The 21,481-nt window shown below is 44.1% G+C and overlaps 1 protein-coding gene and 1 long non-coding RNA gene across 4 annotated transcripts in view; one reads left to right on the forward strand and one right to left on the reverse strand.

Annotated features, from left to right (window-relative positions):
• Window positions 1-4,812: 4,812 nt before the first annotated feature.
• Window positions 4,813-17,561, reverse strand: LOC138989406 (uncharacterized). Of its 2 annotated transcripts, none has more exons than XR_011465678.1 (3): window positions 17,425-17,561; window positions 12,169-17,132; window positions 4,813-7,527 (listed from the first exon to the last, which is right to left on the reverse strand). It is a non-coding gene; the product is annotated as an uncharacterized lncRNA (long non-coding RNA). The 2 variants fall into 2 exon arrangements; XR_011465679.1 differs by having other exon boundaries at window positions 17,400-17,525.
• A 226-nt stretch (window positions 17,562-17,787) lies between these two features.
• PYGL (glycogen phosphorylase L) overlaps window positions 17,788-21,481 on the forward strand; it is a 54,532-nt gene continuing 50,838 nt past the window's right edge. For both annotated transcript variants that reach the window (XM_070378086.1, XM_070378087.1), the window contains exon 1: window positions 17,788-18,032. In XM_070378086.1, the coding sequence (XP_070234187.1) occupies window positions 17,790-18,032 (243 nt within the window). In that variant the 5' untranslated portion in view covers window positions 17,788-17,789. The remainder of the gene's footprint in view (window positions 18,033-21,481) is intronic.

Here is a 21,481-nt window from a genome sequence, read left to right on the forward strand (position 1 = left end):
AGAAAATAAACAGTGAAGGGGGATGTTATCTTCAGTATTGACTTTATAGCTCAGGATACTAAACACTCACAAATTTATTTAGCTCAGAAAACAACAGAACTTCCATAACTCAGTCGAAACTGGGGCCACAGCCAATTTTACCTAATAAAAATTTCTAAGCAATGAACACAGAAATTGCTGCCTCTAAGCTACTCAAAACAGAGCTGGGAATTATTTTCTCATGGCATAAAGAGCCACAGTGTTGATTTTTTAAAAATTATTCTTTGGGCTTTGCTGATCTGAAAATCTGTCTCAACATGGGCTGCTGGTGCTACTGCTGCTAAGTCGCTTCAGTCGTGTCCAACTCTGTGCGACCCCATAGAGGGCAGCCCATCAGGCTCCACCGTCCCTGGGATTCTCCAGGCAAGAACACTGGAGTGGGTTGCCATTTCCTTCTCCAAGGCATGAAAGTGAAAAGTGAAAGTGAAGTCACTCAGTCATGTCCGACTCTTAGCGACCCCATGGACTGCAGCCTACCAGGCTCCTCCATCCATGGGATTTTTCAGGCAAGAGTACTGGAGTGGGGTGCCATTACCTTCTCCACAACATGGGCTATAGAGTCACAAAAACCAGTTTCTCAACCCAGAGCAACTACTTATTTGATATGAGCTCAGATAAGCTACGGAGAAGGCAATGCAGGTGGCCCCAGTTCAATCCTTGGGTCAGGAAGATCCAGTGGAGAAGGGATAGGCTAACCACTCCAGTATACTTGGGCTTCCCTGGTGCCTCAGCTGGTAAAGAATCTGCCTGTAATGCGGGAGACCTGGGTTCGATCCCTGGGTTGCGAAGATCCCCTGGAGAAGGGGAAGGGCTATCCACTCCAGTGTTCTGGTCTGGAGAATTCTGTGGACTGTTATATTCCATGGGGTCCACACAGTGTTGGACATGACAGAGCAACTTTCACCTCACTTAAGGACATCCCAGATGACACTAGTGGTAAAGAACCTACCAATGCAGGAGACGCAGGTTCAATCCCTGGGTCGGGAAGATCCCTTGGAGGAGGGCATGCAACCCACTCTTGTATTCATGCCTGGAGAAGCCCATGGACAGAGGAGCCTGGCAGTCTACAGTCCATAAGATCGCAAAGAGTCAGACATGACTGAACCAACTTAGCATGCACACACAAGCATGCAAAGTGTTAGTCGCTCAGCGGTGTCTGACTCTTTGCAACCCCACAGACTGTAGCCTGCCAGGCTCCTCTGTCCGTGGGATTCTCCAGGCAAGAATACTGGAGTGGGTTGCCATTCCCTTCTCCAGGGGATCTTCCTGACAAAGTTTGTGTAATTTGCCCAAGGTCACACAGCTGGTGGTGACAGAGCTGGGAGTTGAACCCCTATGTGTTAGCCCTGGGGCATTCACTCCTAACCATTCTGCTTTACTTAACAAAGAAGCACTGATCTACACATTACCTTCTCCCGGGGCTGCTCAACTTCCTTCCTTGCATGCAAGTTGTTCCACTGGAATTTGGAGTAACAAATTAAACCTTCCATTTCAAAGTTATGTGTGTTGCATGGATCCTCAAAAATAGACTTAAAGATCTAGAAAAATGGTACAGGTGATCTTATTTGCAAAGCAGATATACAGACACAGACATGGAGAACAAACATTGATACCAAAGGGGAAAAGGGGCAGGGTGGGAAAAGGGGAAAAGGGGTGGGGTGGGATGAATTGGGACATTGGGACTGACATATATACACTATTGATATTACGTATTAAATAGACAAGGCTTCCCAGGTGGCCCAGTGGTAAAGAATCCACCTACTAAGGCAACAGATGCAGGCTTGATCCCTAGGTTGGGAGGATCCCCTGGAGTAGGAAATGGCAACCTGCCACAGTATTCTTGCCTGGAAAATTCCGTGGACAAGGAGCCTGGTGGGCTATAGTCCATAAAGTTGCCGAAGAGTCGGACACGACCTAACATACACACTCACATAAAATAGATAACTAGTGAGAACCTAATGTATTGCAAAAGAAACTACTCAATGTTCTATGGTGACCTAAATGGGAAGCAAATCTAAAAAAGAGGGGATATATAAACACATAGCTGATTCACTCTCCTGTATAGCAAAAACTAACACAACATTGTGAAGCAACTATACTCCAATAAAATTAATTTAAAATAGATTTAAAGAATTTTCAAGTCTCAAGTTTTGTTTAACACTGTAAGCAACTGCTTTAGACAAAAACTGCTGTTTTTCTTCCTTTCTCCCCCATTTTTGTTAAAATGCTTTAAAGGGGCCTCTGATTATATGAAATGAAAGCCTCAGCCCAGCAAAGATGACTGAGAGAGTATGGAGCTAAATTGCTCTGTGCAGTAATGTGAGGGTTTCATCTTTGTGCAGGTAAGATTTGGGGATAGGGGCTTGTTTGTTTCATTTTAAAGGACTTCTTTTTCCTCCTGGCAGCCATGGGATTGAACTTGTGGCAGAGGGAGTCAGAAAAGAAAGAGGAGATGGCGGCAGGGAGTGGGGGGAGGGGGCCGCGGGTGGGCGGGGGCGGGGTGGAACCCACTCTAATTGAAAAGGTTGGCCTCCAGGAATTTAGAAGCAGAATAGGACCTAAGGAAAGAAAGAGTCAGTAAGGAATTCCCTCTATTCCCTCTGACAGTGTTTGTCCAATGGTCTCTGGCCTCAGTGATGTGTAATATCTGATTTCAAGATATTTCCTGTGTTGTGAGTTTAATTCTCTTCTATTACCACCCTCCCTGCCAAGTCTTTAGAGAAGCTTCCCTAACTTCTACAAACCAGTGCCAACTTTAAGTGAGAAGTACCTCAGTGCTTGAGAGAAGTGATCTGGAGATTGGAGAGTAAACTAAAATGCCCAGGGATGACTGAATAAAGCCAATGCCCAATTAACACATGCAGTGTTTCTCCCAATGCATATAGTGCACTCAGTAAGGAGAACTCTATAAATGAAGTTTTCTAAATTGTATTACATATTTATACTTAATTTTAAGTTTTCTTCTGTTTCCTATATTAACTCTCTTCTGATTGAGTGTCATTGGAAAAGGGTGTTTGCTATAACCAGTGCGTTCGCTTGGCAAAACTGTTAGCCTTTGCCCTGCTTCATTTTGTACTGCAGGCCAGACTTACATGTTACTCTGGGTATCTCTTGACTTCCTACTTTTGCAAACCAGTCAATCCTAAAGGAATTCAACCCTGAATATTCACTGGAAGGACTGATGCTGAAGCTGAAACTCCAATACTTTGGCCACCTGATGAGAAGAGCTGACTCATTGGAAAAAGACCCTGCTGCTGGGAAAGATAGAAGGCAGGAGGAGAAGGGGATGACAGAGGATGAGATGCTTAGATGGCATCACCAACTCAATGAACATGAGTTTGAGCAAGCTCTGGGAGATAGTGAAGGACAGGCAAGCCTGGTGTGCTGCAGTCCATGGGGTCACAGAGTCAGACACAACTGAGCAACTGACAGGAACCCATTGTGTGTCAGTTCTGTCTATTGAATCCATACCTGTCAGGCTGTTGGCTTTCCTTAAGCGTTGGCTATATTCGTGTTGAGGGTATATTGATAGTTGTCACAGGGACAGAGTAAAGGGGAAAAGTAGGTGGTTAAATAGTTAATCCCACTAGGAGATTATAAGTAGAAAAAATATGGGAGACCCCTGTACGTTAATGATTACTCAAAAACGTAGGTTTGCTTAACCACAAAAGGATTGCAGGATTCCTTAGCAACAAAACCATACAACAGAAGCATGAGATGTGCCCCAAAACAATAAAACAAAGGTGGCATGAGACCCAAAAGCTGCCCAGTGAACACAGTAAGTTAATGATCCCCAGGACGTGCGCTCTTCACACATAGACAAAATAATCTGTGAACCTAGTTTGACTATGTAGGGACAAGAAAACTTCCCTGCCCAACTGGGAGGAGGAGCAGATGATAAAACACATCTACTCAAAAAAGACAAAGAAGTTCTTCCTGGCATCCCCACTTTTCCTTTGATTATAAAACTGTAGCCAAGTAAGTTCTCAGGGCTCAGCTTCTCTCGCCCACCCACTTGTAAGGCTCATAAGCGTCCTATTCTAATAAGTCACTTCTCATCTACCACTTTGCTGTCCATGAATTCTTCTCTACACTGATACTTAAAGGACTATGATATAGGAGCTCTTCAGAGCCCCCCAAAATTACACTAAATGGTTTCAGTTGCAATTTTTTTCACACCAGTGAGACTGTTTCCCTGTAGTAGAATTGTTTGGGACAGGGGAGAGTGTGGATTGAATAAGTGGCTATTCCTCAGGAGCAGCCTCCTCAACCCTCCTGGGACATTAATCCCTTTCCCTTGACCACATCTCCATTCTTGTAGCACCGCATTTGAGGAGACTCCCTCGAGGAGTTATATTCCCAGCTCCACCCTAAAGGCCAGCATAAAAGTAGAGGTGATGGTTTAGTTGCTCAGTTGTGACCAACTCTTTGTGACCCCATGGACTGTAGCCCACCAGGCTCCTCTGCTCATGGGATTTCCAGGCAAGAATACAGGAGCAGGTTGCTATTTCCTGCTCCAGAGGATCTTCCCAACCCAGAGATCAAACCCTGGTCTCCTGCACTGCAGGCAGATTCTTTACCAACTGAGCCACCAGGGAAGCCCTTATAAGTAGAAGTAATAAAAAAAAAAAAAAAAAAAGTAGAGGTAATGATTCACCTGGTAATTTAATCTCCCAAGGAGGGATCACCATACCAGGTGTCCCCCAAGACAGCTTCATGTTCAGTAATTTGCTAGAAGGATTCTCGGGACTGAGAAGTAGTTATACTCACAGGTACAGTTTATTGAAAGGACACAAAACAAAATCAGTAAAAGGAATAGGGTTCATGGGGCAAAGTCTGGAGGAAACCAGGAAGAAGCTTTCCAGAGTCCTCTCCCGTGGAGTCACATAGGATGTACGTAATTCTTCCAACAATAACACCTGGCAATACGTGCAGAGTGTCTATCAGGGAAGCTCACTGGTCTCACCATCCAAGGTTTTTAGTGGAGGCTGGTGATGTAGGAACTCTCTGCCATTCACATGTCAAAATCCCAGACTCCCAGAAGGTAAGCAGGTCTTCAGCATGAACATGGTATTTGCACAGTCTAGACACAGTGAACCATCCTTATCATTAGGGAATGGTGGGAAAACTCCTGAAAGTCAAGTTCCCAGATGCTAGACAAAAGCCAATATTGTAAGCAGACCTTTCTAACAACAGGTGTCTCAGGGCTGCTATGTCAACAACTTTCTGCACTGTCTCCCAGAGGTCCCTCTCCCTGGCCCTCACCACCTCTGATCTTCCAGACTCTGTTGGGTAAGTTCAAGTCTTGGAAACCCTGTAAGAGATTGCTGGATCTCTGGTTGTATACAGTCTTGCCATCAGCACATAAGAAGCTCTCAAAAACATGTGTTGAATAAATGAGTTATGTGAAAAAATAATCTGGTAATTTAAAACCAGAAAGAAAATATTCTGAAATGTATTAACAAAGGATACTGCTATTACATGAGAGTTTTGCTATATTTTTATATGCTTTCCAAGTTTTCTAGAATAAACACATCCTTTTTTTTGTAATTAAAAACCAAGTAGAAATAAATGTTAGTTTCCAGAAAATCTGATAGGTTAGATATAGAATCTACAGAGATGGGCCAAGATCCACTGCATAACTTTGACCCTGGGGATATTTTTGGCCATAGGATTCTGGGTGAGGCCCACATCACAAAGCATTTTTCTCTTGGGATCTAAACTTCGTGTTATTCCCTTCCATTCAGTCTTCATAGATAAATTCAGGAAACACAATGGTCAACGCTTAAATCAAGATTTGTCAACTAATAAACTAAAAATAAAAAATCTGAAAATCCACTGATGTTTCTCAGCTTCCAGTAACAAATGCTACACGCTATAGCGCTGCAATTAACTTTTAGCCATCTCTACTGATGAAACAATTTTTGAAAATTACTTTCGAAGCATATCTTCCTAAGGTTAATATTAAAAAGTAGCTTCCAGGAGGAGGACTCTTAAACAATATTGTAAAGTAATTAGCCTCCAATTAAAGTAAATAAATTTTTTAAAAAACATATTCTAGGTAGCAGTGGAAAACTATCCTAAATGTTTTTCAATTTGACATGAGCAATACAACAGTGTACACTCTTACCACTTATCACAGCTTATGATAACTAATAAGGATTCAACATTAAGTACCCAATTTGTCAGTACCTGGCTGCTCTAAGTAACGCCAACTTTTTCTACTAATATTAATAGCTTCATAGTCAAATTCACTTTCTTCATCACTTCAATCCCTTTACAGCAAGAGAACTGAACATGTATAACTAAACCACATTTTCCACATTGGGAAGAATAAAAGTCATTAAATCTATAGATCAGATTTAGCAATTATATTCCCAACAGAAACAGTGAGGAGGACATGTGTGCAGTAAAACATGTACCGATATCTTTATGGCAGCTTTGTTCATAATAATCAAAACTGGATACAACTCAAATGTCCACCAACAGTGAATAAATTTTAAAATGAGTAAATTTTAAAATGGATAAAATTGTGCTACTTTCATATAATGGAACACGATACAACAAAGAAAACCTACACAGTTTGGTAAGAACATAAATAAGACTTATAGACATAATGTTGAGTAAAAAAAAAAAAAAGGTATGCAAAATAAATGTTTAATTAATTTCATTTATACAAAGTTTAAAACAGGCAAAAGTTATTTGCAATATTGGAAATCAGGGTAGCTTTTAGAAAAGGAGACAAGAAGGGGCACAAGATAGGCTTCAGAGCTGCTTCTCATATTCTGCATCTGTCTTAGCAGAATTTGTACAAGTTATTAAACTGTAAAAATTCACTGTGGTATATACTTAAGATTTATACACCTGTCTGTAAGTCTGTTAAACTGCTATAAAAATATAACCCAAATGGAGGGTTTTACAAAGAGCTTATGCATCAAAAAACAGACATAGTTATCATGGTTGTTTTATTAAATGTTCAGTAACTCTAAGAACCTGGCCAGCAGTATATATGTAATGTTTATTTCTCCAGATCTTATGAGCCTTTGAGTCAGAGGAATCTCATTAACTGCAATACAGATGTCACTGGTTCCTGCTCCCATTTTCAGGACCAAACCTCCACTTCCGCACACCAAGTCCTGTATTTCTGAGAGTCTCCAGAAGGTGTCTCCCTGCGCTGGCAGTCCTGCGGCCAATGCCTCTTCCCTCTGAACAAAGCACTTCCTCCAGACCCTCCTCTACTGGGTCCGGCAAGTTGGGCAAGCTGCTTTGCTCTGCTCAGTTGCTCAGTCCCGTCCAACTCTTTGCGACTCCATGGAGTGTAGCTCGCCAGGCTCCTCTCTCCATGGGATTTTCCAGGCAAGAACACTGGAGTGGGCTGTCATTTCCTACTCCAGGGCATCTTCTCAACCCAGGGATCAAACCCACATATCCTGCATCTCCTGCATTGGCAGGCGGATTCTTTACTGCTGAGCAACCTGGGAAGGCAAGCTGTGCAGGAGTGAAGCACAAGAAATTGACTCATCTGTTCAGGTGAGAAGGTAAAATAGTATTTCTTAAATCTGAGAGTTTTTTTAAAAGCTGAGAAAATTATTTCCGTTTTTACCAACAGCCTTCTATGTACTCATGGGAATCATGCTTCTGAACACTCAGACCAGGTTATCAAGAAACTAGTACAATCCCCATTAGACTTACTGCTCCTCTCTGACAACTAGGGCTTTTCTTGCTGGCTCAAGCTAATCAGCAGATTTTTTCTACCCTTAGGGTGAACTCTTGCCCAGGAAGCTTCTCAGCCTCCACCAGACTCCCACAGCTTGCTGGACATGCCCTTGCCCCAGCAACAGGCAGGGCATGACTTCTTCCCCTGATGATTCCAACTCCCCTACGTGTATTGATTTTACTTAGGCCTGTCTCATCAGTTCGCTGATGTGCTCAGACAGGCCTGAAAACCTGCGATAGACCTCAGATAAACCAGTGCAGAGATCCCTCTACTTTGATACCTGCAAACTCAGATGCTTGACTCACGTGGGAGCCCAAGGCAACAGTACACCCAACTCTGAGTGTGCTCTACATCTAGCATAAGAATGTTAAGGTCGTATGTTTGTTTAAAAAGAGTTCTCCAATGTTCTCTATGAGAATAAACTATTTCTTTTTGTGTGTGTGCTGTCAATTCAATCGTGTCCAACTCTTTGCAACCCCATGGACTGTAGCCCACCAGGCTCCTCTGTCCATGGGATTCTCCAGGCAAGAATCCTGGACTGGGTTGCCATGCCCTCCTCCAGGGGATTTTTCTGACCCAAGGATTGAACCTGCATCTCCTGCATTGCAGGCAGATTCTTTACCCACTGAGCCACCTGGGAAGTCGAAATTATTTCTTTAGATGTCAATATATATTTACATCTAAGACTTTGAAAAGGAGAAAGTGCCATCTACTTTATGCTCTGGATAGAGTGATGAAAATAACCAATTTTGATTCATCTTCTTCAGAGTACAATTTGGGTTTGATGTTTTTCCTTTATTTTATTTAAGTATAGTTGATTTACAATGTTGTGTTAATTTCTGCTGTACAGTATAGTAATTTGTTATAAAAAATACATACATTCTCTTTCATTAGAATATAGGTAATTTGTTCAGAGTGTTTTGGTGCATAAATATCTGAAACAAAGAGAAATAAAGCAATAATTTAAATTGCAGTCACATCCTTTGTTGAACCACTTGATGTCCTGAGTTCAAATAGCAAATTCCTCCACCTGCTGGTATAAGCTCATCTCTGCAGTTCTCACATTTAAATCTCAAAAATATAAAAGATGATGTGTCATGAAAATTATGGGTGGAGTGAAGTTTAACGTTTTCATCTTAAACTGGAAATGTACTGTGATTCAATGACTAATATACTATCATTCAAGGGAGTAGAGGAGGAAACAGCACTTTCGAGAAGAAAGAAAAACAGCTGTTGTCATGTAGCTTCAAGACAAATCAAGATGCTCTTTCCTCCCTATAAACTTAGCACTTAAAGTTAGGCTTATTTTTTCCTTTAGCATACTCTGCCTTGTATTTTCATGAGAGTGTGGTGCCTTAACATAGTTTAAAAGTTCTTGGTAAGGCAGAGACCATGGCCTGTATTCTTTAGACCATTAACAGTGAACATAGTATACTGTGGATGTATACAGTAGGTGTTCATTAAATGTTTGATTTGTTGACTTTCCAAGTTGGTCCTTACTTCTGGTTCCTTCTTTCACCAAGAACATGACCAAAGGGGCGTCCTATAACCATGCCCACAATAAGTATATGGACTTCTGCTGCTGCTGCTGCTAAGTTGCTTCAGTCGTGTCCGACTCTGTGTGACCCCATAGATGGCAGCCCACGAGGTTCCCCCGTCCCTGGGATTCTCCAGGCAAGAACACTGGAGTGGGTCGCCATTTCCTTCTCCAATGCATGAAAGTGAAAAGTGAAAGTGAAGTCGCTCAGTCGTGTCCGACTCTTTGCGACCCCATGGACTGCAGCGCACCAGGCTCCTCCATCCATGGGATTTTCCAGGCAAGAGTACTGGAGTGGGGTGCCATTGCCTTCTACTTAAGTATAAATGGGAGAGGGGAGGCAGATGAAGAGGAGTCAGCTCCCAGGTAACCAGGGAATGGGGAAACAATGTGTCTAGCTACTTTGTCATCTGTTTAGTTCACTGATTTTACCAACTGCTCAGCACAAGGCTAGACACATAGTAAATGCTTAAATATTTTTAAAATAAATCAATAAATTAAAATATTGAATTTGAAAAACAGAGATAGGGTATGCTATGCAAAATTGCATCAAATGAACTCAGTACATCTAAGACAACAAGAAATCCAAAAAAGAAAAGCCCAGAACTTGTGCATGGGATCAACTTTTAATACATCATCCAGACTCCTGGGCTCCATCCTTGAAAAAATATGTGTTTTAAGCTGATAAACATCCAAGCATCCTATTGGTTAGAGTTTTAAAGGTGGCTAATTAATAGCTCAGAGAAGTTAAAGTGTTTGCATTTGAGAACTTGGTGTTTGTGATTCCTTCAGTTTACTCCTTAAGGAAACAAAAGTCTTTTAAAAAAAAAAAACAGTAATATTTGTATAGCAGCTATACATTTTATAGGTAATCCCTGCAATAAATCTATTATGCATATATAAGTCAAAATGTGGACCCACTCAGGTCAGCATGATGAAGGCCCTGAGACAAGGCGGCAGAGAGGCTGTCTCTAGTGCATGTTGCGTGATTATCTACTGAAACCCTAGGCTTAGCACACTTCTTACTTCCCTTCCTCGGTCAGGATTGGTTCATACTTCTTTGCAAAATTTTCCCAGAACTCATCTTATCATTCATTCCTATAACAAGGTGAAAGCTTTTTCTGAAACATGAGTCTTGTTGCATTAGTAATAATACTAGATGGAAAAGCAAATACAAACAGTGAATAAACTCGGGTGTGTATGAAATGCAGCTTTATTTTTTACATATAATTTAAATGTCTAATTTGAACTATCATTCTCCAGGAAAGGGAAACTGTGACCTCACTTTAACTGGCCCATTCACTCCAAGCACCAGTGGCGGTGGGAGGTAGGAAGCCCAAGCCTTGACAAGTCTTCCCCTGGGTGTTTTCTGAGTCAGCCTTCTCATCCGGTCTTCACCCACAGGCTGCTCCATGCCTCCCTGTGGGTGGGGAGTCTTTGACCATGTCTAAGCCCTGACTACTGAAAGCCTTCAAGCAGCTGCTTCCTCCCCTGGATCTTCTAAAGAAGCAGAGAACATTGCAGGCCGCTCCCTGGCATTTCTGCTTCCCCAAGGAAGCAGGCTCCCTCTCAGCTCCTTGCTCCAAGACTGTGACATCTCTACTCCCCCCCAACCCACTGTGCTATCTTCTCCCTCCTGTGAGTCTTCTCAGACTCTTGGCTCTCATTCAATGTGTCTCGCACATGTTAACCTAAGTGAAAGTGTTAGTCTCTCAGTCATGTCCGATTTTTTGAGACCCCATGGACTGTATCCCGCCAGGGTCCCCTGTCCATGGAATTCTCCCGGCAAGAATACTGGAGTGGGTAGCCATTCCCTTCTCCAGGGGATCTTCCTGACCTGGGAATGGAACCCAGGTCTCCTGCATTGCAGGCAGATTCCTTACCGTCTGAGCCAATCCAAGCAGTAACAAACCAGAGAGGTTACATCCTTCATCGGCAATAATCGCAAGCTAGCGTGGCTCCTCAAGGGAGGTGGGGAAAAGTAAAGCACCAGGAGAAAAGGGAAGTGCTGGCTAAGATTTCAAAATATAATCCCAACCCCAAAGTTGTTATCTTTTGCTTTTAACATTTCCTAACAGTTCTCCACTCAGACCTTTTTTGAGTTTAGCTGCCTTGGGGAGTGAGAACAGAGAGCATTAACCTCACTTTGCAGAAGTTGAAATTGAGGCACTATGCAATTCTCCAGCATATTCCATAACAGGCATACTAAAACCATTCACTGAATGAGGCACAGGGAGAAATGAGTTGTTAAATATTTCCTGCTTTTCAGAAACTCCCACCGGACCACGCCTAACAAACCAAACTACTGTATTAATGAGCAAATCAGATATAACAGGATCTGAAAGTGCCAGGAACACTCACTTGCTTCCAAAACAAGCCAAATATATTCAAGTAACAAGTGAATGGTCTCAGTTACGGCCAATTACAGAGATGCAATGCGCTCAGTGTGCTGTCCCCAGATCCGAAGGGCACTCAGTAGCATAATAAACCCAGGCTCTCAATCGTCTTACTAAATATTTAAAACAGCAGAGCCTAGAAGTAATCTTGGTTGACAGATTTACACATTAAATATACTGAGTGAAATGTACTTAAATTCACTCACTGGGTACAAAGCTCAGCTCATCATCTACGCTGAGCATCTCTGTTGTGCCAATGCCCCTTTGTGGGCCACTTGGACCTCTGGCATTTCCCTGGATTTCAGAACTGATTAGAAGTAGGTCAAAGGCCAGAGAACAGCACATAACAACCTAAAGGGACAGGATAACTAGGTCAACTAAGGTGCAGTGAGAATTCAGGTTTACTCAACTGATCCCAAACCCGTTTCGGAAGAAGGAAAACACAACACAAATATGTGAAAACCTCTTCAGCCTCTTACCTGTTAAGTGATCTTGAGCAAACTACCTAACTTCTCTGAGCCACGGTTTCTTCATCTATAAAATGAAAAGAAAAATAAAACTTGCCCACAGAGCTGGTAAGAGGTTTCAATGAAGGAATGCACATTAAGTGCCTAACCAGAGCTTTTGGAAAATGCTAGTTGTATATTTGATGAAAGTGGGATGCCAACACGGTAAGCCCTACTTTGGAATATAGTGTCTGCTAACCTATGTTTGTTATCTGATATCTTGCTGGTAGTCACAAGAATGGGCCTCCCAGACTTCCAACTGCAGAGAGCACAACTGATCAAGGGCTGCAGATGTCCTTGCTGGGCTTGTGCAGGTGCCACACCTCCCTGGGGAACTCGCCTGACAAGAGAGCATGGAGACTCCCGACAGTTGACTTTGGCTCCAGAATTGCCAGTCGCCTTGCTGGATCTTCCTGGAACTGAGGGCAGTTTGGGATACTCCCTCTCATGGATCTCTCCCTCTCTCCTTCACTCGGAGTCAGATTCGCATCACAGCCTGACACTCTTTCTCAGGCTGACTTGGTTCCCTCCCCATTTTCTTCCCCAGGAGCATTTGCCCTAACAAAATCCTTGCATGTTGAATCCTGTCTTCATCTGCTTCTCTGAAGATTCAGACGCACTTGCCCATGTTCTTTTCTGACAGTGGGTATAACTTATACTTGTCTTATGAGGTGTGCATGGATTGTTGAGCTATTCACAAGGGCCATTTCATCAGAGTAGCCGTGGGGAAGCTGCAGCTAAGAAACAGGAATAACAGGGGTCATCGTTGCCAAGAGAAGTATGAACAAACATGAGGACCTTAAGTCTCATACTTTCTCAGGGAACTACAGTTTTGGGTGTTTCTAGTCAGGAGACACTGAAGGAAATGTTTTCAAAGATAGTAATCTTCTTGGTCAAGTAACTTCACCTCTCTGGGCCTTGGTGTTCTAGACCAGTACAAAATGAGCAGATGTTAGATTTCAAAGGGACCCAGGAGACCATAAGCTCTGTGTTTCCCAAACTTCAGTTATATTTGTATACTTTTTGGCCAACCCATGTGCCACCCAACGAATAATTTTTCTTTAAGTAAATTCACTTTAACTTAAAATTTAAAAAGCAAAGTTTCTGTGAGAGTTAAATGATAAAGTATCACTTACCATAAGTGGAAGACAGTATTATTAAATGCCAGTTAGATGCTAAAACCTGAAGAAAGGAGCTGCTTTCTGTTAAAAGCGCAGATTAGCAAATGTTAAAGACACGCTAACACCAAATACTTTCTAGAAAGACTGGAAGAGAAGTGAAAAAGACTGACAATGTGACTCGTTGGTTTTGTTTGTTTGGCTGTGCCACAGGGCACGCAGGATCTTAATTCCCTGGACAGGAATCTAACCCACACCACCTGCAGTGGAAGCAAGGAGTCTCACCCACTAGACTGCCAGGGAAGTCCCAACAGCATGATCCATTGTCACTCAAAACTGGATGTACGGTTCCTCCTAAATCACTAAGTCACTCCTTTCACATAGGCTTGGAGGTTCCCTCCCTCCACACTATAGTTTGGACATCCCACTGGTAACAGTTTTTCCAGTTTGAGAGATGAGCAACTCAGGGGTGCAGGTTTACTGACCAGCTACAGAAGTAACAGTGTGTTTATCAGTTTATCATTATTCTGAGTTTTCAACAAGAATTTAGTCCGTCTAAGTGGATGGGGGCCTAGGATCCACCCATTAGAAATTGTCTTAAACAAAACTAAGAAATAGAAAGTTTGCCTTTAGTGTCTTCCATCTCTTCTTTTGTACACCCTAATTCCTCATTCCTTGCCTAAGTAACCAGACAATTCTTTTCCCTTTTGCTGCTCAGACCTCCCTGGGAGGAAGATCTACTCAGACCTAGCTTTCCCTCATCTCACTGCTCTACTCTACTTTCCATCTCCTGTTGAGCTGTTTCACACCAACCTGTGAATGACCCAAAACTGGCTTAACACTGTGACCATCCTAGAGGTATTCAAAACTAATTTTATTTTTTTTACTTTTTATTTAATTTGGAGAATAGCCAATGAACAAGGTAGTGATAGTTTCAGGTGGACAGCAAGGGGGCTCAGTCACACATATACATGAATGGATACATTCTCCATTCTCCCCCAAACTTTCCTCCCATCCAGGCTGCCACATAACATTGCGCAGAGTTCCCTGTGCTATTCAGTAGGTCCTTGTTGGTTATCCATTTTAAATATAGCAGTCTGAACATGTCAATCCCATACTTCCTAACTACTAACTATCCCTTGTCCCTATTCTTCCCCCTACCCTGCAACCATAAATTCATTCTCTCAGTCTGTGAGTCTGTTCCTGTTTTGTAAAGAAGTTCATTTGTATCATTTCATTTTATATTCAGCCCTAAGGGATGTCATATGATACTTCTCTTTCTCTGACTGACTTCACTCAGTATGACAATCTCTTTATCCATCCATGTTCCTGCAAATGTCAGTATTTCATTCTTATTAATGGCTGAGTAATATTTCACTGTATATATACATATATATATTTGTATATATATATACATATATATACAACATCTTCTTTATCCATTCCTCTGTTGATGGACATTAAGGTTGCTTCCATGTCTTGGCTATTGTAAACGGTGCTGCAATGAACATTGGGATACGTGTATCCTTTTGGATCATTTCAAAACTGATTTTAAAAACTTATTTTTTTATAATCTAATTTGTCAAGAGATCTGCCTTTTCAGCCTCCCCTCAAACTTTACCACAGAGGCCTGGTTATTTTAAGATCAACTCTTTTTTTTTTTTTTTTTTGCATTTATTTTATTTATTTTTAAAGTATGATTGACATACAATATTAGTTTCAAGTATACAACATGATTCAATATTTTTGTAGATTATACTCCATTTAAAGTGTGTGAAACTGAAAGCGTTGGTTGCTCAATCATGTCTGACTCTCTGTCACCCCACCGACTGGAGCCCTCCAGGCTCGCCTGTCCATGGGATTTCCCAGGCAAGAATATCAGAGTGAGGAGCCATTCCTTTCTCCAGAGGATCTTCCTGACCCAGGGATTGAACTTGGGTCTTCCACATTGCAGGTAGATTCTTTACCATCTGAGTCACCAGGGAAGCCCTATACTCCATTTAAAGTTATTACAAAATAATGGCTATATTCCCTCTGCTTTACAATATATCCTTGTTGCTTATTAATTTTATGCATAGCATTTGTATATCGTAAGCTCTCCCTCCTTCCTTCTCTCCTCTTGTAACCACTAGTTTATTCTCTCTGTAAGATCAGCTATTTTGATGTTGCTCTCACTTTTAATTTAGGGCATTTCTGGCCTCATCCAGATGGCCAAACCATCATCCTTGTGTATTCTAAAATGCTTTCCTATTCCAGGTCATCAGTATTACAGGTATTGTATACTGTAACTCAGTCTTGGCTCTGCCCCCAAAGGCCTAGCATCTAAAGGGATCCAGGCCTAGGGACCTGGATATTTTGTCAGAGCTGTGAAATCTAAAGTTTTATTTTTATGGTGAGAGCTGCATTTAGCCTCCCACCCCCACCACATCAACTCAAAATAATCAGCTCTGGCCTACTATTAACAGTGAAGTCTATTAATAAATTGTACTAAGATTTTGGGGGGGGGGCGGGGGGCAGGGATAGAACTCAATTCTAGAATGGACTGTCTCTAAAATAAATTAATACCATATCTTATTGAAAAAGATTCTGACATCCTAAAATATCATTTGTTTGCCTTTGCCAAGGTTTATACACACACACACAAATAAATACCTCCAAAGGTGGAAGGTGAATGGTGCAAAGATCAGGCTGTACTGCCAAATAACACAGACTGCTTTGTTTCATGTACACAAGGCAACCAGCCCAGTGAGTTATCCCTTCCTATTACAGGACACACCTTCTCATTTCCCTCCCTCCACCCTGCCTTCATTTGAAACATAGTTCAAACAAGGGGCCAAAGTAAAAACGCCTGCCACCTAATCAGTCTGAAGGTCCAGCTGAGGACTTTCTTTGATTCTCACTAACCTGTCTCTGTAGATGAACAGTTGAATGCTTCGACAAGGCAGTTCAGTTCAGTCGCTTAGTCGTGGGGTCTGACTCTTTGACACCCTGTGGACTGCAGCAAGCCAGGCCTCCCTGTCCATCATCAACTCCCACAGTTTACTCAAACTCATGCCCATTGAGTCAGTGATGCCGTCCAACCATCTCATCCTCTTGACAAGGCAAGCACGAGTCTAAGAGTCAGGAACTCTGAATTCCTGGGTCCTCAAAAACTAAATGACAGCAAAGGGGGTGCCCTAGGATTCTTTTTCTGACTCAAGATGGGAGGGACGCCAAGAACTAACAGGGATGTGTGACAACCGAGGTGAGAGTGCTGACTCTCCCGAAGCTTGTAGTAGAACCCATTCCAGATGAGAAATGATAGCAATAATAGTAACATAACAAATAAACCTCTGTAAAACAAAAGCCTGCCAGCAACATGCTGGTACCTGAAAACTGTGTTCTCTTCTTGGTGGGAGTTGAGCCAAAAGACACAACCAAGACAAAAATTGCAGAGAAGGAAGGATTTATTATTTGCAGCAATTAAGGAGAACACAGGATCCTTCCCAAACCAGTGCCTCTCTGAATAGCAAAATTGGGGAAATTTTAAGCTAAAGGCACAGGTATATTCATAAAGGGGCTTGGGCTGAGAAATCAGCAAACGCCTGGCAAAGGTCTAGCTTTAGTTACTTGAAGTCACAAGGGTCCACTCCATCCTTCCATCCTCCACTTGAGTGGGGGCCTTAGCTCCTGCAGAACTCAAAGATGAGCATCAGATTGTTATGTGTGTCGCTTGAGGAGGAGCTAGGACTCTCTTTATCACCGAACTATTTTTTCTTGACTGCTTTCCCTTTGTTCCTCCTTTCCCTTACTTCCTTTAAGATCGTTAACTGCTGTGACCTGTTCAAGGACAAATATTATGGCCAAGCTTAGATCACAAAATGGCTTAGACCAAAAATACCTTCTCTTAGATCAAGAAAGCCCCCCCCCCCGCCCCCACCAAACACACAAACCCCTTCTCGATCTCTAGGGACCCACCCACTCCCACTCCATCTGTTTACAACGCTTTCACACCCAGACATTCTTCTTATACCCAACACTCCGGAGCGGGGAAGCAGGTCAGATTCCCTCCTCTCCCCACTCTCCCCCTTCCCCATTTCCACAGACCCTGAAGGGAGCGGCCATGAGTTACCACAGATCCCATTTCAACCGCCAAGAGGATTCACCCGAGGTCCCTCCAGCCGCCAGCGCCCACGGCGCCCTATCCGGGCACAGCGGGTGCGCAGACTCTCGCCCGCAGAGGTCCCCACCGGCCGGCACCGACCGTCGCTCCCGCCCCGCCGGCCCGGAGTCCCGAGGTAGGGAGAGGGGGAGCCGGGCCCTCCCTCCGCTACCCAGGCAGGCGGGCTGGGACCCGGGGCGGCGCCGCCGCGCCCAGGGGCGGACCCCACACTTTCTTCCGACTCAAAAGCGGCGAGCGGCGTAGAGCTGCTCCGCCCCTGTCCCGCCGCCGGTCCGGAGCCGCACGTCCCGCTCGCCGCGCTGCCCGCCGCCGCCATGGCCAAGCCCCTGACCGACCAGGAGAAGCGGCGGCAGATCAGCATCCGCGGCATCGTGGGCGTGGAGAACGTGGCCGAGCTGAAGAAGGGCTTCAATCGGCACCTGCACTTCACTCTGGTCAAGGACCGCAACGTGGCCACCCCCCGCGACTACTTCTTCGCGCTGGCGCACACGGTGCGCGACCACCTAGTAGGGCGCTGGATCCGCACGCAGCAGTATTACTACGAGAAGTGCCCCAAGGTACTGCCCGCGCGCGGCGGGGCCGGCGGGCGCTCCCCGGTGCCCTCCGCGGCGTTCTGCCCTTCTGGGAGGGCGGCAACCGAGCGTCGGGGCGATGGCCCCGGCTGGATGGGTGGAGCCTTGGGGTGACCTCTCCTAACCCCGATCCTCCCCCTACACATACACACCCCGCGAAGTCCGGGGGAGAGTGTGTGGGCGGCGGGTGTGCAGCCGGGGTCAGATCTGGCATTCCGCCAACACCCCAGTTAAGTCTCGGTTATCCGAGCGCCAGCCCCACCCTAACCACTGCGCTTCCCGTCCCCGGGGATCTCCTGGAGCAGAAGCTCAAGCCTCCCTCGCCTGTCCACTGGTTTCATAAACTTTTGGGGGAGCATCTACTCTCAGCATCTAATCTAGAGATAGCTGGCGGCTCCAGTCTGAATGCCAGGCCCCAAACAGTCGATCCAGAACAAAGGGGGATAAAAACCCTGCCTGGGGGGTGCGGGGGAGGGGGGGCGGTGGGGAGTGGGGAACTGAAGGTTTAGGGAGCCGAGACCTGCCGAGGTCGGCAAATAGTGATAAGATTTAAGGGGGCAGGTGGGGCAGGAGTCGGAGGAAGGCGCATCACAGCCCACAGAACCTTTTTAGAGGAGGAGATGAGATGGGGGTTGCGTGCAAGACCCGGGCTGGTCGAAAGCACAGCCCGAGTGTGACGAAGGGATGGGGGGAGTAGGAGGGGGCGGGGGTAGAGGTCCTGACACCCACGCTCAGAGCTCTGTATCCGCCACCACCACCACCCCGCGCCCCAGTACCTGGAGTGGGGTGTGGAGCTCCTGGAATGACTTGGTTCCTGCTGGCTGGGGGCCGAGGGCCAGGCCACCCCCGGACTGCTGAGGAACCGCTGTTCACAAACCACTCCTACCCACCGCACGGGGGCTGGAGGAGGACTTGGCTGCGAGGATTGTGTTGTGCCCAGTAAGGGTGAGGGAGTGTATTGGAAAGGGTGAAAAATGGGTAAATCCTGGAGACAGTGGCCCAAACATTTATTACAAATTGTTTTAGCACAGAAAGCATGAAAAAGAATAGTCCATATTCCAAGTGCTCAAAGAGCCGCTCAACAAAAAATTCCTGAGTGAGAAATTGCAGCTCTAATGAAACTTTCAAATGGAAAGTAACTTCCTCAGCCCTGACGCCTAGGCCTCTACCGGAAGGTAGCAACTGGTAAAATATTTTCTTGCTGCTGCACTGCGGTCAGTGGTGTCAGACTCTTTTAGACCCGGCAGACTGCAGCCTTCCAGGCTCCTCTGTTTATGGGATTCTCCCTGCAAGAATACTGGAGTGGGTTGCCATTTCCTTCCTCACGAGATCTCCCTGACCCGGGGATTGAACCCCACGACTCCTGCGGTCTGGTGCACTGGCAGGCAGATTCTATACCGTTAGTGCCACCTTGGAAGCCCCAAAATATATCCTTAGAAAACACTTTATGTATGCGTATATTTAAATTCAATTCAGTCGCTCAGTCGTGTCTGACTCTTTGCAAAGGCATATGTTTACTGAATTGTCAATTTGCATAGAAAAGACTGCACCTTACATTAAAAATTATTCTTTAAGTTTTTAAGCTGGAGTGTGAGATGATGAGCCGTGTTTTAGAACTCCCGCCTCCCCTGACACACACATACATTTCCAAAGCATTTAGTGCCGTAGAACACACGCTCGCCTTGTATGTTTCTTCTCCAGTGACTTAACTGGTACTTCATAGTTTTCTCCTCTTGAAAGTTTCTGCACTGGACAAGCATTTAAGCCAGGTATTCTGATAGTATTACAAGTGAACAAGATCCGTTCCACACTTGTTAATCAAAGGTCCCAGCCCTTAGCACAGAGTGGAGCCAATAGGTGTGTCCAAGCTTCTCTCCCACCTCCCTTTCTGCCTGGCAACTGCAGATGAATCCCACATCTGGATCACGTCTGGATCTCTAGTCTCAATTCCTTTTCAGACTCCATTCCTACATTTATAAGTGCTTGGTGACCATAACTAGATCTCCCCTTATTCCCTCAAACTCAGCGTGTTAAAAACTCAGAATCATCATCCCTCCCAATCCCGCCCACTCTTGTGTTTCTAATGTTAATGGCATTGTCATCCTGATGGGTCATCCAGACACAAAACTCTACTTTCACCTTTGACTTCCTCATGTATTCCCCATTCAGCAATTCACCAAATTCTGTTGATTTCTGCAGTTTGCCTTGAAATCACCCACTCTCCTCCATTCTCTCTTCTCTGCCTAATTGAGGCCCTGATCTCTGCTCTCCCAAGAAGTAGATTTCCAAGTGATTGCTTCCCAGAAGTGGTTAAACTTGGCAGCATGCAGCTGAATAAATGGCTAGCAGACGTATTTTGTTTGGTCTGTTAGACATCTTTAAGCAATTTTATTTTCCATGCCTTTGGGCAGGACATGTCCAACCAGCTCTGCCCACTACTCCTCATTGTTTTTCAGGATAGCCTTTATGCATTTATCTTCTCAACCTGGCTCCTGAAGGCATTTGACTTTACAATCCCATCTCGTTCTATGCATTATAATCTGATTAAACCTCCTAAAGAGACACACCTTGCCCTCTGCTCAGATCTATAGCACTGGCTCTGGTCACCTGGCACAGTCCTCTTAATCTAGCACTGAAGGCCCATCACAGCCCAGGTGAGGTTATTTCCCATAACCCTCTGGGACTTACCATGTTCTCCCACCAACCCGATTTGCCATCCCCATCCATGCCCTGATCTCCCCACTTCCAGGTCTCTGCCAACACTGCGCCTCTCCCTCGGAATGGCATTCCCACCAGGTGTCTCTGCCCAGTTATCACCTACCCTGCAAGGCTCAATTGTGTTGTTGTCTTTTCTCTACACCTTCCCAGAACTACCAGGGCTTCTAATTAATGCTAGAAAATTTTTAAATTATTTTTAAAATATTACATACTGTTTTGTCCTCTTATTTTATCTTTATAAGCCTTTTGAAAATTTCTATTTTTTGTAAAATATACATAAGATATTAATAATAGTAGTGTGTGTATATAATCTATAGCATATATAGGCAATGCTCAAATATTTTACTACCAGAAGCATGTTTTAAGTGTTTAGAGATCACTAACTAAGAGGATGAGGGAGATCAATTTTTTTAAGGTCTTCTGTATCCCCAAAATAAGGTGCAATCCCACCCCCAAAAATTTATTTATAGGAAAATAGGAAATCACCTTTAATTCATGTCTTTGGAAAACCTGTCATGCAACAAGTTTCTCCAATTTATTTTATTTTAAAATACTTTATTTTAAGCAGCAACTTTTTTTTTTTTTTTAGGAAGAGCTTGAAATATCTGAAAAACTCTTAAATTGATGCTAATTTAGAATTCTTAAGAGGGAGAGAAAGAAAATTAACACAGATGTAGTCATTATTCCTGGGGCTGCTGCTGCTAAGTCAAGTCAGT

The sequence above is a fragment of the Bos mutus genome, chromosome 10, assembly GCF_027580195.1.
Source record: "Bos mutus isolate GX-2022 chromosome 10, NWIPB_WYAK_1.1, whole genome shotgun sequence".
Classification (NCBI taxonomy): domain Eukaryota; kingdom Metazoa; phylum Chordata; class Mammalia; order Artiodactyla; family Bovidae; genus Bos; species Bos mutus.